Source organism: Tamandua tetradactyla, chromosome 1 (genome assembly GCF_023851605.1).
Source record: "Tamandua tetradactyla isolate mTamTet1 chromosome 1, mTamTet1.pri, whole genome shotgun sequence".
NCBI lineage: Eukaryota > Metazoa > Chordata > Mammalia > Pilosa > Myrmecophagidae > Tamandua > Tamandua tetradactyla.
This window is the reverse complement of record NC_135327.1, coordinates 28,078,896-28,096,829: the sequence shown is the minus strand read 5'-3', so window position 1 is coordinate 28,096,829 and position 17,934 is coordinate 28,078,896. Positions and strand designations below refer to the sequence as shown.

At 40.9% G+C, this 17,934-nt stretch overlaps 1 protein-coding gene across 3 annotated transcripts; it reads left to right on the top strand.

Moving 5' to 3' along the window:
• Window positions 1-1,556: 1,556 nt before the first annotated feature.
• RAE1 (ribonucleic acid export 1) lies at window positions 1,557-17,629 on the top strand. Of its 3 annotated transcripts, none has more exons than XM_077113254.1 (12): window positions 1,557-1,739; window positions 4,461-4,557; window positions 5,150-5,254; window positions 7,024-7,116; window positions 10,031-10,117; window positions 11,108-11,194; window positions 11,286-11,357; window positions 12,331-12,438; window positions 15,552-15,658; window positions 15,742-15,817; window positions 16,329-16,523; window positions 17,269-17,629. In XM_077113254.1, exons 1-12 carry the CDS (start codon window positions 1,561-1,563, stop codon window positions 17,353-17,355), a joined length of 1,293 nt encoding a protein of 430 aa, XP_076969369.1. In that variant the 5' UTR covers window positions 1,557-1,560; the 3' UTR covers window positions 17,356-17,629. The 3 variants fall into 3 exon arrangements, with proteins under 3 accessions (XP_076969369.1, XP_076969379.1, XP_076969390.1); XM_077113264.1 differs by lacking the exon at window positions 1,557-1,739 and adding an exon at window positions 1,857-2,115; XM_077113275.1 differs by lacking the exon at window positions 1,557-1,739 and adding an exon at window positions 3,804-3,826.
• The last annotated feature ends 305 nt before the right edge of the window (window positions 17,630-17,934 follow it).

The following is a 17,934-nucleotide window of genomic DNA, read 5'->3' as shown; positions in this document are numbered from 1 at the left end:
CAAGGATACAAAATTTATTGAAACTTCTTGTTTCTGGAAAAGAAAATGAGATGAATTTGGCATCTCTGAAGGTATAGAATCTGGCTCTGGAGGCAGGTTACTTGCCTCCCAATCCTGCCCTGTGGCTGGGACAACTTCTTCTCTGGCCTTGGTTTCATCAACAGTAAAATGTGGATAACAACAACAACAATAATAGCTACTCCACAAAGTGAGCATTAAATGAGATAATCCATGTAAAGTGTGTGTTTGAATAATATCAATTAAAAATAGTTAAGGAATGTTATTATTTGGGTAAGCATATTGTTACTGTTCTTCCACTAATTATTATCATATAAACCAAAAACAGCTTGTCAATTACAGATCCCTAAACAGCAGAAAGATTTTTTTAAGTATGCTGAAAAGAAGTTTTATAGAACAATCTGTGTCATAATAGAGGCTTCTGGAAGGTTCCTTGGGCACAGAGCAATATCATTCAACAAGTATTTTTAATTTAACACTGAATATATGAAAGACAGTTGTTGGTGCGGGAAAGGATAAATGTGGAAGTAAGACTCAAAGTGTAAAATCTAGGAAGCTAGACCCCCATATGAACACACTGTTCTATGAGGCAGAGCATATTGCCCTAAAAGAACTCTGATGGGCTTTAAGAAGATAAAGGACAGATGATATGAGACAATCCATTTGGGAAAGAATGAGGAGAGGTGTCATTGAGGAGAGACACTGTCATCAGAGATGTTTGTAAGGTTTGGCTTACAGGGGAATTAGGCACAGGACAGATTTTACTGGAGCCACTGCTTAATATCAGTGTGATCCAGTTGCAAGTCAGGTTCTCTCAGCCTCATTTCCTGATCTATAAAATGGAGATTATTACAATATCTACCTTACAGGGCCATTCTAGAAATTACAGGAGATGAAGATCTAAAGCACTTAGCAGAGGACTGTGTGCATAGTGCACAAAAGGGTTAACTGTTGCTGTTATAACATTATCGTCATCATCTAAACAAACTGAAATGCATGGAGTGGGCATGTGTGTGACTGATAATAGCTCTTAATATTGATACAGAATTTACAATTAGCAAGTCTTTCACATTTGCTGTTTCATTCGAACCTAATTAAGAATAGTCCTGGAAGCTAGGCGTCATTAGCCCTATTTTAGGTCAGGAAATTGAAGTCCAGAGCCCAGGGATGGCATAGGCTTTTCCAGTAGACCAACAGGCACTTCACCACACTACAAGAGAGAATTAGCTTCTCTCAGGGTTAAATGGCCTTGGACTTGAACCGGTAGCAATTCGAATTTTTTTAGGCTTTTAAAGACGGTAAATAATTCACAAGCGAAAACAGCTAATCACTGTCAACTAGGTCGACTGTGATTTTAAAAAGCGGTGGCTTGGCAACCTGCGGCGGCTTCTCCAACTTTCGGCCAATCCAGAAACAGCTGGCACTAGGACTTCCTCCCGGCATCAATAACGCTTCTACGCATGTGCACTCTCCTTGCGCGAGAAGGAAACTTTTCCTTCATTGCCAGTCTTCCGGGCGACACAGGAAGTGGCTCAGGGGCGCATGCGCAGTGTCCCCACGGTAATTGGGGCAGCTTCCACCGTCGGCGAGAGGTGTCCTGGGTTCTCTGGACCTTTGTCGGCTCCCCTTTGCCCTCACCTCCTCCGCGCCAAAGCTGGGTCGCAGGCTTCCGGGTCCCTCCCGCCCTCCACTGCCAGCTCCCGCCGTGGTGAGACGTTCAGGTAGGCCTCTGCTGCCCTCCTTGTTACCCGGCGGCGATGGCGCGGGTGGAGGCCGGGTACCCCGCGGAGTGCGTCTCGGAGCGAGACGCCGGGGGACGAGCCGACTGTTGACCGAGCTTCGTTAGCGGTCTCTGGAAGCGACACCAGAGCTGGAAGGGGCTTTAGGAGCCACTTAGGGTCTAACCTCTTCACTTGTCTCTTGAGGAAACTGAGGTCTTGGGAAAGGTCCCGCCGAGAGTTAATGGCAGCTTCCTTCGCCTCTGCCTGCAAAGCCCTTCCCCGTCACGCGTCTGGCTTCTCGTCCGATACATGCCTCTTCCTCGAAAGGCTTTGCTTGACAGTCCTTCTAGAAAGAAAGAAATAAGCTTAGTTTCAGGTACTTGTCAGTACTACGAAGGAAATTAAGCAGATTAACGTGGTAGAGACTGCCTAGTTTTCTTTGTAGCGCTGATTACCTGAAACCCAGTTTCTTTGTTTCTGTAAAATACCAGACGCTATAGGCTGGACACTGGGCTGAGGCACCACATGTACAGTAGGGAAGAATCCTACCCTTTGGAGCTGATATTCTGGGTTAGGAGATTGATTGTAAACAAGTAAAGGAATTCCAGATCCTGACACGTGCCCTGAAGAAAACCGGAATGTGGTGGAAGGTGGGAAGGCTTAGATACAATTAGATTAGGAAAGTAGGCCGGGAAGCTTCTGCAGAGGTGACTTAAAAAAAAATACATTTAACACTTTTATTGAAAAATAACCAACATAAAATAAAACTCACATATTTTGAGTGTACTTTTCAGTGAGCTTGGGAAATTTTATGCAGTTGTGTAATTTTTACCACATTGCAGTTTTAGAAATCCTTCATCACCCCAAACAGTTCCGAGAAAGCAACTTTTGATCTGGGACTTGTAGGTTAAAATGGAAGTAACTGGAGGGAGTTTTGTGGGATCATCCAGGCTGAAGAAGCAGGCAGTAAGAATGTTCCAAGGCAGGGATGAACTTGCTCGGTTTGTGGGCAGAAAGGAAGCCCGTGTACCCTTGTGACTCGTGAGGAGGGGATAGTGAAAGAAAATTAGCTGGCGATGTAGAAATGTCCTCTGAACTTCTTGAGGGTTCCTAATACCCAGCATAACGTGTGATCCGTTAGGTTGCATTAATATTTGAAAGACTTTTGCTTGCAAGTGCCATGTCCTTTTACATTCATTCCTAATGGCAGAAATATTTTGCATCTGGATGGTTGAGGAGAGGAATGGAGTGGAAGTAACCATTTATTAAGAATCTGTTTTTTAATCACTGTGTGTGTTACCTTTCTTAGTTTGCATACAGTTTTCTTAATTCGGTGAGGAGGATGTTAGTATCTCTGTTTTATGGATGAGAAAAACAAGGCCTGATATCTTGCCCAAGCGATATAGCTAGTTCTTGGACTCTGATTGCACAAGTCATGTCATTTTTCCTTTCGTTTGTTGATAGTTAGCTGTTGTATTAGGTACTTTTCTAACATTTGAGGACAGAGATGTGGTCAGCAAGCACGATGTCTTTCCTAGAGTCACTTTTGAGATATATGCTCATAGTATTAATCTGACCCATATTGTCTGTGCTTGCTATTTTTCATTGAATTCTGGGGAAATTCAGATGCCTTCCCACAAGTTATGCAGTTTCTCCATTCTGTATTGTCCTGCTTTAGAGGTGCCAATCTTGTTAATAGATATGTCACTCAATTGTTGGCTCCTTTTGGAGAAGTGACTGACATGGTAGACTTCAGGGTGCAAAACTTTGCTAGCCAGTAACAGATTTGAAAATGTGGCATTGATGTACATGAGTCATTAGAGAGTTATGGTATGTAGACATACTCCTTGAAAGAAAGAAAGAAGGGAAAGACATTTATCCAAACTTACTATATGCTGGACATTGTGCTTTCTATGTAGATAATCCAATTTCATCCTCAGAATAACCCTGAGATGGTGTTAGCATTCTTTGTGTTTGCAGGATTCGAAAAATGAGACCTAGTGAGATTAGGATCCCAGCATCCCAGCCCTAGTGAGTCTACTAGACCATGGCAGCAGGAAGAAATTGGAGGTTGGGGTTCTCACTAGGTAAATGTCCCAAAACATTATTACCATACCAAACCTTTTGGCACCCAAGGAGACCAAAGTGATTTATTTTAAACTCCTACAGAGAGACTGCTGACTGGCTGCCAGGACTGATTGCTTTTCTTTGTGACTTCTTGCAGAGATATTGACCTGAATCTGAGTACACAAATCACTAAGAAGAAAATGAATTCCCACCAAGTGGGAACCTCAAAGGTTCTGTCTTGTTTACTCTTGTAGTCCTGGTGCTCAACTCAGTTTCTATAACTGTTTAAAGACTGAGTATATTTCTACTTAGTGACTAAAAAAATGCTCTGCTATAGTAAGTTAATATTAGTTCATGAATTATCACAAATCATACTAATCCAATATACATACATACCAGTGGGGGAGGTAGGTGTGAAGTGTATGAGAATTCTTTTTCACAGTTTTTCTATAAATTGGAAACTACTCAAATATTAAAAGTTTACTTAAAAATACTCTGCTTATCACATAGATCATTAGATCCCTTCTGTAGAGAATCTGGCACTGAACCATTTAGAGTGTTCCCCTTTTGTGACCTGCTTATCTTTAAATTGCCTCTTGGTTGTATTCACTACTTAAGGAAGAACCTGTTTTACCATATTCCATTGTTTTTTAGGACCAAAATGAGTCTGTTTGGAACTACCTCCGGTTTTGGAACTGGTGGGACCAGCATGTTTGGCAGCACAACTACAGACAATCACAACCCTATGAAGGTACCACATTAAGTGTCACAGGGTTTATAGGAAGAGTGCAGACCAGGCTATCCCATACCAATTGCATCTGGAGAACCTGAGATGGCCTGACAGCCTCTTTTGAGAGTGAAAGTGCTTAAATTTTGTCTAGCCCAGCTTTCTCAAACATTGGCGCACAGAAACAGTATATCCCCTTGGACTAGTGTCCTTTCTTGCCTGATCACCATAATAACTTTTTGGTTCCTGTTAAAATATCAGATCCTCAAAGTCCAGTCCACAATTATTGAATCAGAATTTCTGTGAGTGGGGCCCCAGGTGATTACTGCCATCATTCTCTTTGAGGCAGGAGTGAACTGTTGACACATCATTAGGAAAATGTTGTGGGCATTTCGCTTAGATGCTACTTCTAGTCCCTGCTATGCAAGTGCTTTTTACTGGCTTATTTATTATTCCCTTTTTTGATCAAAGTAAGGAAAGGCTAATTCAGCTAGTTTTTGAGCACAAGAAAAATCCACCATGAGGTGTTTAGCAGGAAAGAAAGCAATTTTGAATAAAATTGTGAAGATGCAGAAATTTTAACATTGACTTTCTCCTCCCCACCCCACCCCTGCAGGATATTGAAGTAACATCTTCTCCAGATGATAGCATTGGCTGTCTATCTTTTAGTCCACCAGCCTTGCCTGGGAACTTTCTAATTGCAGGATCATGGGCTAATGATGTAAGTGCTCCTTAAACGCATGTTATATAAATAATTTCTCATTTCTCATTGTATGGGCAAGGGTAGCTTGCTTTCTAGTTCAATTCTTTCTCAAACGAATGAGACAGAGTTAAGACTTATTCATGGCCTTTTTAAAGGAATCAACTTAGAGGCTTTGAACCCCTCTAACCAGTAGAAATCCTTATTCTTATTTTTGTTAGGAAAGCACAATCAACAACATTGCTTAAAAATTCCTATTCTAATTATCTGAAAGCATATTCCCAAATCAAATGTAATGTTTGTTGAGAATGAATATTATCCATGATAGTATACAAGAAGTTCAAATAGCTAGTTAAAGTAAATGAATTCAAACTATTCACCCTCACCTAGTAATCGGATAAATACAAATTTAAATGATAGGCCCTTTTTCTATCAGTTGAACAAAAGTAAAATGTTTAAAAGAATAAAACTAAGTGTTGGCAAGGATAAGCAGGAACCTTACATATACTGTTGATAAGTATGCAAATTTGTACAACTCTTCTGGAGGGTAATTGGAAATGTCAATCAGAAATCCTTAAGTTTATATCCTTCATCTAGGATAAGGATTATCCTTATCCTAGATTACCAAATTATTATCATTATCAGTTACCAAAAGGTAACTGATTACCTTTTGGAATTTGAGGAAGAAACTGGATAGCGTACTTTACATACATTATCTGATTTTGCTCTTTACAGTAGCTCAAGTAGTATGAATTTACTGTTACTCCCATTTTACAGATCAGAATGCTGAGAAATAAAAGAACTGGCCCAAGACTCCATATCAAAGCTAGGATGCAGACCCAGTTGGTCTTGCCCAACCCATGCTCCTAGTCACTACCTGGCGGTGCCATTCATGAACAGAAACAGTGCTTATTACTAGATTAAGTCATGCCAGTGAAATTTTTGAACAAATTGTAATATCCAGTCATAATGATAACTTATGGTATGTCCATATGATGAAATACCTTTTTTACAAGTTTTTGGAAGTGGATTTCAAACTTTCCCCCACAATAGGGAGGCAGGGGGCAATGAGAACAGCAGCCAAAGTTGAGCAGGTTTGCCTCTTACAAGTAGTTCTTAAAAAGATTTTTAAGAATAACCAGGTTAGAAGACTGTTTCATGACAAACAGGCTAATGATACAAGTGAGAAAAGTTGCATTTACAAAATTGAAGATACCTTGTAGCCCAGTGTTTCGTTTTTCAAGGAAATTTATATTTGCACAGGAGGATTAGAAGTAAACTGAACTTTTAGCAGTGATTGTGGTGGGATTAAGAGTGGCTTTTATTTTCTTGATATAGTTATAAAATCTCAAAGTAAAATACAATACGTTTATAATCAGGATGAAATGATAAAAAAAATCAGAATAAAGTAATCTGATTACAAGTAAAGTAATCTGATTACAAGACAAGAATAGTAAGTTTCCACTTTGGTCTTGAGTCTGAATGCTAAATGGGTAAGTGATGTTGCATTTTAGGAGATATAGTTCATAGATATGATGAGAAAATTGTCTGCAGTTTTAGGTGTGAGCAATAGAAATTATGTATTTTAAATGCACAATTAAATTCACAATTGAAAGAAATAGGAAAATAGCTGCTTGCATATACTTCTCACTTGCTTTGTTCTTAAAATTAGATGATTAGGTTATGAGAAGTCCATGTATGTTTCAATTATATCCTATTAGTTATTAGGTGTTAATGGATGTAATATATCACACATTGCTTTGCTTGCATTAACTGTCTTATTTCTGTAGGTACGCTGTTGGGAAGTTCAAGACAATGGACAGACTATTCCAAAAGCCCAGCAGATGCACACAGGGCCTGTCCTGGATGTCTGCTGGAGTGATGTAGGTTTCATTCCGTTTTTAATCTTTTCTTCTACTTAAAATGTGTTGGTGTAAATCAGAATAGTTAAAAACCTGAAACATAGTCAGCATGTGTGTATGTACGTGGTAGGAATTTTAAGTTTCTGCATGTGAACTCAGTAATTTATTGATATTCTTAATGTGGCCCATTGATGTTGGCTTTAATTAGTTACTCTCTGAAAGCATTTAATGCTAAGAGCTTTTCTTGCGTAAAAATCCATGTATTTTGCCTGGCTTTCTTCACTGATTGAGTATGAGTCAGAATTATAAAGTCTTTTATGAAGTATGATAAAGAATGGAGTTAACTATAAAGGAATTCTGTTGCTAGAGTATTATTGAGCAGTCGTTCGAATTTACAAAAATAAATAAAACCCACCTCCTGTCTGTAAGTCGCATTCCATCTAGTGGGGTATCAAACATGTCTAGGAATAAAGAGTTTTTTCTGTAGTGAGGCATGTATGAAGGAGGCAAGATGTACCAGTGACGGGTAACAGGAAACAAAAAGCAACTATAGAGTTTGAGAAAGGTGCCATAAATGCTTCAAGAAGAGGTAAGAATTGAGGAAAGTAAATGTACCTGCAGCTTCAGATTTTTACTTTATCACTTCTAGCTTTTTTACTTCGTCAGCCAATCTCTGAGTCTGTTTCTGCATTTATAAAACGAGGGTAATAACAGGTAACATCACTCAATTCTGCACATAACAGAATCTTATGTTGACATTGGGGGTAAGAGTGGAGCTCAAAGTAGACTAACCCTTTGCTCTTGCACCCTGTGATCTTTTAGGGAGGGACAGACAAATATAAAAACAGAATTTCCATGAGTGGGAAGTTGTGAGAGCTGGATGAAATATATCTATGTGCGGTGACTGGCAGGGTGTTTGTTACAATGTAGTTAAGGAACCTACCTAGGGGATATAGCAATAAGTGAAAGGTTTAGGAGGCGAAAGGGTGGAAAAAAAGGACAGTAGACCAGGAAATTTAAAGCGGGCAGGTTTATTTCTGCACTCCCGGGCTGAGCTCACTGAGTCCAAGATGGAGGGAGGTGAGTCAGCGCCTGCGTGATGGCGTGGGCAGATTTTAAGCAAGGGGGTCAGGTGATGTCCGGAAGGGGCGGTTCTCCGGAAGTCAGGTGGTCGGAGGGGGCGGTTCTCCGGAAGTCAGGTGGTCGGAAGGGGTGGTTCATCAGTTCCAGAAGTCAGGTGTCGGGAAGGGGCGGTTCCAGAGTCCATGTTGGGAGGGGTGGCACAGCCTCCACAGCTCCAGTTGCAGTGCCCTTCCCGGTTCCCCCGACCTAACAATAAGTACCTGAGGGTAGGCCTAGGTCCAGACCAGAACTTTCTGACTTCGGAACTCAGGCTGCCTCCCTCATAGAACCTTTCAAGAAGACTATCAGTTAGCCTGGGAGGACAAGAGGCATTCTGGGAGAGGAGGCCATGTGTGTAAAGGCACAGAAGCACAAAATACTGAGGTTGGGGCATAGAAGCCAAGCATGTGAAGGTGATTCTTGGGTGGCCTAAGGACATTTCTCTGCACTGGCCATCTAATGGATGATCCTCTGTGTTTGTATATGTCTGCTGAGATCTGGCATGTGTTGCTCCCTAGTGCTGATATAGAGTAGGCCCTTGACTTGGGCACACAAAAGACAAGCGTGTGTGTGTGTGTGTGGGGGGGGGGGTTGGCACTTTATGAGAGGTGGATCAGTGTTGCACTCAGCCGCAAGCAGCCCCATGCCATACATTGGTATCTTTCCTTTGCTGTGTTTCTAAGGATTTTTATTTTAGAATTATCTTCATACCTTAAATAATGGAGCAAGAAGCAGGTTTTGTCTCCTTTCCAATGGAGAACTGGTGACTTCACACAGGAAGGAATTTTTGCTAGGGAGGATGGTGATAAATCTTCGCACAGTGCAATCAGAAATGAAGTGGTCTAGGCTAGGGGTCTGCAAAACTGGCCCACAGGCCAAATGTGGCCGTTGCCTGTAATGTAAATAAAGTTTCATTGCAACACAGCCACACATTTATGTAATGTGTGTGGCTGCTTTCAAAATGCAGTGACAGAATTGAGTATTTGTAACAGAGACACTTTGATTCACAAAGCCTGATATATTTTCTCTCTGGCCCTTCAAGAAAATGTTCGCCAATCTCTGCTCTAAACTTTCAACTCACTGCTTTATTTTTAACTAGTTTAACTGTTTTATATTTGGTTGACCTGTTTTATGAGTTCTATATGTGAATATTTTTTAAATCATTACATGCTGCTAGTTTTTTAAGCTGGAGTTTAGACAGAACTGGTGATTATTGTAAATTAGTTTTATTGCATACACTTTGGAATGCTATTAAATGTGAACTGAAAAGAAATATACATATATGAGCTAAATGAAAGTCATATACATTTTTACATATGTCTGTGACTATATAGAGAGAGTAAGTAAATGTGGCAAAATGTTTATAATTGGTGAGTCTAGGTGAAGAGTTTATGGGTATTCATTGTATCATTTTGCAACTTCTCTAAGGCTTGAAATTTATCAAAATAAAACATTTTTTGAAAATGTAGCAATACATATAGATGTATGATATGCAAAGACTGTAGAGAAGTCCCTAGGGAGCCCCTGGTTGACTCTTGAGAGGAAATTTAAGCTTAGAGAAGGGGGAGATAGTTAATTTGAATTTTCTTGTCCTGTTTATGTACCATCTCTTTGGAAAATAAGTCATAAATAAAAATTAGTGTTTTTTTATGTGACACTTTAGTTTGCAACACATTAGCCCCCAAATAACTGTAAAATTAAAAATTACAAAGCAAACTCCTGCCTCAGTGATATTCAACCTAATAACCTAAATGTGCATATAGAGATTTTATTTTTCTGAGAGTGCCAAGTTTTCTCCTCCATTTTATTTTAGGATGGAAGCAAAGTATTTACAGCGTCATGTGATAAAACTGCCAAAATGTGGGACCTCAACAGTAATCAGGCAATACAGATTGCACAGGTAATAAAAACCTGTTCTTTGCAAAAATGCTGGGCAAGGCTAGTATCCAGAGTTGTGATAATTTTTAAATTATAATTACAATAATTCTTTATTATGAAAAAGATGTAGTTTGTACCAGAGTAGACTAAGGATACCAGAAGCCTGTCAAACACAAGAATAGCACAATTTTATAACCATTCTTGTTCTTACTAGTATTTCACGGGTTGTTCTATGGTAAAGCTTCCCTATGTATAAAGAATAGGATTCTTCTAAAGGTGGTGTCCTAAGGAGTTACGATGTTAAAATCTATAAAAGACAAATGCTATAGGTCGTCCTCATCATTCATGCATTTGACATTCCAGCACCCATCTGGCTTGTCTTTTACCAACTGCATTTGTTCATTCATTCATTCAACAAATATTTGTTAAATGCCTAATATATGCTAGACATTGTCATTAGGGGCTAGAGGTACATCAGTAAGTAAGGTAAATGCTTCTAAGCTTGGATCTACTCAGGGTCAGCAGACACAGAATTTTGGTGATTAATATTGAGAGAGGAGGTACACTGAGACAATTTAGAGCCAGAGGGTCTCCCCTGGTCATAGGAATTCAGGAAAAGCCTCTTGACCCTAAAACATTTTCAGGAAGGTATATACCACAAGGTTATGGTACTGTGTGCTAGAAGCATCTTCATGGTCTTTAATTCATGTCATCTTAGTAAAGAAAAAAAAAACGGTGTAGTTCTCTGAATATTTTCCTGGGGTGGGCTTATTCTCACTTTCACATACTAGTTGAAAGACTATTTAAAATAAATTTGTTAGACTGGAGGGTAGATACATGCAGTTATATTACATTGAATATTTTTACCATGAGAAGATGATAAGACATCTTCTGGATTTTGTTTGGGATGACCTCAATATTTAAATTGTTCCTTCTCTGAATTTCAAGAACTGCAGCCATTTAGCACATTGTTAATTTACCTTGGTCTGGTTTCGTTTTGTCTTACTGAAAGCATGATGCTCCTGTTAAAACCATACATTGGATCAAAGCACCAAACTACAGCTGTGTGATGACTGGGAGCTGGGATAAGACTTTAAAGGTATACCATATCCATCAAGGTTGATATTTATTCTTACACTTTGGAATTCAGTTCTGCCTGGTGACTTACTGATTATTCTGACTTGGTTTAGTTTTGGGACACACGATCATCAAATCCAATGATGGTTTTGCAACTCCCCGAAAGATGTTACTGTGCCGACGTGGTAAGTAATTGTTAACTTACCTGTATATGTATTTGCTTTTAAAAAACAAACATTTCTTAGTTTAAAATACCTCACTTTGAAGAGTAATCTAAATTTTTCTCAAAATGTAATGATAGATATGAAGGATATAGTTCATATTACCTCATTCATCTTAAATTGGGAGATTTCTGTAATTATATCAGAATTACTAAATACTGAGTGTCAAGTTTTTGGTAAGTTGTTCTTTGAACATATACTGATAGCTACTTGCAGTCATTAATATGATATTGGGTGGCGGTTGGAAAACTGACAAAAACTTTATAATGTGGTGCTAGGTCTTTGGAAACTATCTCTGAATGGGGTAGAAACTGAAGAACTTCCTCTATCTGTTTAGTTTTAAGTCTTAAAGTTTTGTACCAATTGCTCCAGTATTCCCACTTTCAGTAATTTATCCTGACAAGGAAACCAAAGATACAAATGAAAGTAACACTGGAAGTTACTTCATGGGCCAAGAAGATGGCATGGTCCAGTGAACTGCATGGTACTATCATCTGATAACTACTCTTAGTCTTCTGGGAAAAAGTGTATGATATGGGCTGATGCTTATTAAACAGACATTTTGAGTCAATACCACAGATAATATAGAAACATATGAATACATATTATAATATTAAGGAAAGACTGATGTAAAATATACTTGAATGTTAACAATGGTTACATTTAAGGGGATGATGACATAAGGGATTTTCATTTCTTCTCTATTCCTAGGTATATTTTCTAAATACTCACAAATTTTATAGTTAGTTTAAAAAACAAATATTCTATACTGCATGTGTTTTTTCCTAGGTTTTTGTGAAACATATTGAAATCATAGATCATTAATCTTAATAAAATGTAGGCTTGTTTTTGTGACTCTAAAAGATTGATCCAATACTTTGGAATATAGACGCCTAGTCCTTCACTAAAGCATGTCATGCTTTCTTCCATTCCCTAGATTTACCCCATGGCAGTCGTGGCGACTGCAGAGAGGGTACTGATTGTCTACCAATTAGAGAACCAACCTTCTGAATTCAGAAGGATAGAATCTCCACTGAAACATCAGGTGAGTTAGATCAGGGAGCATGCATTTAGCACCAGCTATAAGCAAGAGAACTGCTTGAGCATGAAATATAATTGTACTTTTGGTAATTCTGTATATACTTTAAAGGGGTGTATTTAAGGATACAAACAGCAAGTATTTAAGGAATAATTAAATACTATCTCCATCCCTGGATAAGCCCAACTTACCTGTCCTCTCCAAATATCCCACTGGGCAGCTGAGTGCTCCTGAATAAACCACCTGGATGGACTGATTACATTGTAAATTCATACTGTCCAACTTCAGCTGTGCTTTTATCATGCCTCGACATTATCTTGGTTTTGCTCCTCAGTCAGTCTTCAATTATCACAAAGATGGCTAGATGTCTCTCCTCTCTTCAGTCACCTAGACCCTCCTTCCTTTTGTACTTGTCTCAACAGAGCAGCTGCTACTCAGAACACATACAGCCTGAAGGTTGGGAACTTCCTCATCTAACTCCTGCTAAATCTAGAAATTTACCTGCACTTGCATCTTCCCTGTCTTTCTCCTCCCTGTCCCTCTGAAGGCCAGGTTTGTGGGGTGGACCCCATGTCCTCCTAAAGCCAGTTCTCAGAAGCCTTAGCCTTTGATCACCTCTCTTTTTCTCTTTTTTCCATCTCTCCCTCTTAGTGCCTCTCCATTAGCACTTAAACATGCTCATTCCATTGCCTGGAAAACAAACCTCTCATGACCCCCACGTCCTCCCTCAGTACCACCCTGTATCTCTTCCTCTTTCCTGTCTTGCATCAACTGTTTTTGCTCCCTTACCTTCCACTCATTTTGCACCCTACTTTATTGGGAAATCTGCTTCCATTATTCCACCAGAACTCTTTGGCATGCTTACCAGCAGCTTCCACATCAATAATTCCAAGGAACACTGGCCATTCTTCATCTCACTGTCACAGAGTGCCATTCACCACCATTCTTACATGTTATTAAGACATTTTTTCATTATTTCCCCTTCCTACCTCTCTCTGGTTGTCTTCCTGGCTGATTCTTCGCTGACTGTCACAGATCTTCAGCTGTCTGCCCTAGGCCCTGCCTTCTCCATCTAAGTAACTTCTTACCTCCTATCCATTGCCATTGCTTCTGTCACATCTTATGGGCTGGAGACTTGGATCCAGGCAGACCTCACTTCTGTGCTCCTGACCAGGATTCTAATAGCCTAACAGCTCCTTTTTGTTTCCTCACCCTTCTCAGCCCAGCAGTATCTCAAACTGAACCCACCTCTCCCTTCAGATATGCATTCAAATGTCACCCTCTCCTCAAGAGTCTCCTTGGCCATTTCCCCCAGACACTTCTTGCTACCCTTCCCTGCCTTACTTTTCTCACAAGTCCTTAACACCGTCTAACGTATTATATATTTTACTTATTTTGTCTCTTGTTTGTCTGCTAGACTGTAAACTTAGAGCAGAAATTCTTGTTTGTACCTGGAGCCAGTCCTGACATAAATGTTTGCTGAGTGAATGAACAATTTAACCTGCCCACCACCTGGGCATGTTCCTCCCAGTATGCTCTGCATCTCATTAAATGGGGCCTTCATCTGCTTAGTTGACTAAGCCAGGAACCTGGAAATCATCCTTAATTCTTCCTCCCCTCATTTTCTTCTCTCCATATCACTCACCACCCCCAAAATGTTCTAGGATGTTTTGGAATCTGCTTATTTCTGTCCTGACCACCACGTCTCCTCTCAGCCTCTATTATCGCTCACGTGGAATGACTAAGAGTGTCCTCACAAGTGTCCCCACTTAGATCTTTGTCCTCTTTTAATTCTTCTCCATCCAGGAATCAGAGGGAGCTTTCTGATAAAGGCATTCTGACTTTCCATACCCCTGTTTAAAACCCTTTGCTGACTCCTTTCCTCCAGGCCTTTCAGCCTCTGCCCAGGACCACGTGGTTGGTGTTCTGGGTAACTGGTGCCCTGGAGGGTACAGTTCGTGTGTTCAGTCTGTGTGTCATGAGCTGGACTCTGTGCTAAACACCAAAGATACGTGCCGGGGGCAAGTTGGGGAGAGAGTGTCAGTCATGGTCTATGCACTTAAAGAATTTACCACTTTTTAATTTTAAAGTCTAGCTTAAGAAGGGGTGGTGGGGGAGGGCAGTACTGAAATAGAAATAGTGTAGGTTTTTCTTTTCTACTTAGGAAGCCCATATACACTAACGAGTCGCAGTAACAGAAAATGCTCTTTAACCTCCCTCGTGCCCCATGGTCCTGATCCTACCCCACCTCCTCCTGAACTCCTCAAAACGGGGGACTGCTTGGGTTGAGTGAGTGGTTCTCTGACACTTGGCCAGGATGTAACAACTAAAGGAGCAAGTGATGATCCTGATGTTGGCTTTTCCTTAGGACAGACCACTTCCCTCCCCAAAACTGCTCCAGAAAGGTTTTCTTGGATTGTTTGTAGAGTCCAGGAGACTGAACTTTGAGGCCCTCCTAGCAAATGCTGGATTAGCTGTTTTCTCTATAGTCTGTTCATAGTTTAGAAAGTGGTACCATGCCCAGTATCTTGTGTGTCTCTCCGTTTCCCTGTGAAATGTTCAGACCAGGCAGACACTGCTTCCCTTTGGCAGTTGTGGAAGCAGAGGCACAGAAGCATTTGGTGAGCCTGAGGAGTGCCCACCTAGTCAGGAATGGGCCCACTCATTGCAGTGAGCTTGTGTTGTGCTGCCTCATGAGTGGGCCGGTGCTGGTTCAGGAACTTGGGGGGTGCACTGCTGGGTGAAGACGTGGCCTACCACCATGGCAGAGGAAGAACTAGCAACTGGAAGGCAGCAAATGGTCATATAATCAGGAGGCAGAATACAAGTAGTTATTTAAAAAGAAGAAATGGATGCTGATTAAAGGAAGAGAAATGTCTCCTTTATCGAATTTGAGGAATAGGTTTCTAGTTTTTTTATTTTTTTTTTAACATGGGCAGGCACCGGGAATCGCGTCTCTAGCATAGCAGGCGAGAACTCTACCTGCTAAGCCACCGTGACCCACCAGGTTTCTAGTTCTTAAAAACCAAGGACAGGGTCACAATTATTTGCTTTCATTTTAGTGATGAAATCTTCTGTTTTACATTGTGATAATACTTTTTTGTTTGTTTTAACTGTAGCATCGATGTGTGGCTATTTTTAAAGACAAACAGAACAAGCCAACTGGTTTTGCCCTAGGGAGCATTGAGGGGAGAGTTGCAATCCACTACATCAACCCCCCAAATCCGTAAGTGGTACTTGACCAGCTCATGCATTTTCACTTGAGCTTTGTTTTTTAAAAGAAAACTTAGATGGGCCTTTGTTTTACAGTGCCAAAGATAACTTTACCTTTAAGTGTCATCGGTCTAATGGAACCAATACTTCAGCTCCTCAGGATATCTATGCGGTATGTTTTTAGATACTTAGTCGGACCCTGAAAATGCTTCCAGACACTAGATTGGGCAGTTGTGTGAGAGCGTGTATATGTTCATGTCTGGAGAGAAATGCTTTATGTTGTAGGTTTTAGTTTCTGTTTTTATGACATGCTGTTTTCCTTCATTCTCTGTTTTTGAATGTAAGCTTTCAATGCTTTCTGGGCATGTCTTTCTCCTTTGGGTGCTGGTGGACAGTTTGCACATTTTTCTATAATAGAGAAACTGGGTTTACTTAAAAGAAAAGGCCATTTTTCTGGGGTACATTCCTTGGTGTTACTAGCTATACACACATACCAAGGTCTGCTGACTTGTCTTCATCACAAGACATGTTTAGTTCTGGGTTGGCAGTTGATTTTTTATGTTGGCCTCTTACAATCAGTGGGCAGCCGACAAAATGTCAGGCAGTGCATGAAGCCTTGGAGAATACCCAGTTTCTCCACCCTGCCTACCTCTGCTGCTCATGGTGTGTGTCCATCCTTGCAGGTAAATGGAATTGCATTTCATCCTGTTCATGGCACTCTGGCAACTGTGGGATCTGATGGTAGATTCAGTTTTTGGGACAAAGATGCCAGAACAAAACTAAAAACTTCGGAACAGTTAGATCAGCCAATATCGGCTTGCTGCTTCAATCACAATGGAAACATATTTGCGTACGCATCTAGCTATGACTGGTCAAAGGTAAGAACTCGCAGTCCCACTTGGTGCTTTCAGGTAGACATCCAGGCTCTGGAGTTAGAAGGCCTGGGCCTGGAATGTCATTCTTTGTTCTCTCTGGGCATCCTTGGGCAAGTCACTTTCCCCTCAGAAAAGAACTATCAGGGCAGGGCCTTCCTGGCAGGTTTGTGGGGAGACGTTGAGGTAGAACATGTAAAGCCTTTCGATCAGAACCTGCCTCATGGCAGATGCTGACCATGAGCCACTCTGTTCCTGGGCAGAGAAGCAGAGGCAGGATACAGTGATGCCTTGGGGCTGTGGGGGGTTATTGGGAGCGTGTAAAGAGGCTGACAGGGCTATGGCATTTTTGAGGCAGCACATGTAATGGTAGAGAGTAAAGTCTCAGAATTTGTTGTCTGTGGGTCCACCCTGCATGTTTCTCTGCCTCTCAGCTGCCAGCTTCTCCTGAAGGAAATCTGTTTCCATTGGACCTCGTGGTTTTCATCTCTTTGTGGCCGCACTCGCTTCCCTTTGCTCTACGGCCGCTTTCCGGACTTACGCCTCCTCTGCCATTGTAGCTCACGTTTCTGACTGGGGAGGACACGGCCTTCGTACAGAAAATTCCCTCCCACATCTGCTGGCCTGTTTCGCTCCCCCAGAGAGATTGTGCTTAAAGCACGAAGCAGAGGACTTGGTAAATGAAGAGTGCCTACCAAATGCTAGCAGTTGCTTCTTTTTAATACAATTTTTGTTTTTTCTTCCTCCTTAGGGACATGAATTTTATAATCCCCAAAAGAAAAATTACATTTTCCTTCGTAATGCAGCTGAAGAGCTTAAACCCAGGAATAAGAAGTAATGACCTGAGACCTCCAGGCTGACCTCAGTTGTTTTCTGTCCACTCTGCCTTGTTTCTGGATGAATTTGGGTCCCAGCTTATGGTGGGTGGTCAGTCATTGGGCGCTGGTACAGTCTGTGGAGAAAATGACTTCACATTTTCAGCAGTCAGGGACCCAGCTGTCCATGCTGATGTGCTGATTCCATTCCACTGCCTGATAATAGATTTTTTCTGTAACTAAAACATTGTATGAACCCTGTACTGTATTTTGTAATAAAACATTTTGAAGATTGCCTACTGAGCTCCCTTTGTCTATCCCTGCCCTCCTGGCTCCATGATCTCTGAAGTGGTCACCTTGTTCAGCATCAGCTTGGGATTTCAGTTTGTAGTTTCAGGAACCCTCTAGAAAATGCAGAAATCTTCCATTTTAAGAGAGAAGGAATTTTGAGCTGTAATCATTCTACCATGAGGAAGGTTTAAGAACAGCTCCAGATATTGGCAGGCAGAGTTGTGGTTTTTTGCTTCTTTTATTCCCATCTTTTAACAGCCTCAGTTTTTTTGGCTCTGCTGGGCAGGATTCCTGGTGACTCAAAACAGGGA

Excerpts from the sequence above, each read along its gene's own strand:
- RAE1 (XM_077113254.1), top strand. The coding sequence starts at position 1,561 with ATGCGCAGTGTCCCCACGGTAATTGGGGCAGCTTCCACCGTCGGCGAG. Across the intron at positions 1,740-4,460 it reads CGCCGTGGTGAGACGTTCAG|GACCAAAATGAGTCTGTTTG; the intron begins GTAGGCCTCTGC and ends ATTGTTTTTTAG. Across the intron at positions 16,524-17,268 it reads CTAGCTATGACTGGTCAAAG|GGACATGAATTTTATAATCC; the intron begins GTAAGAACTCGC and ends CTTCCTCCTTAG.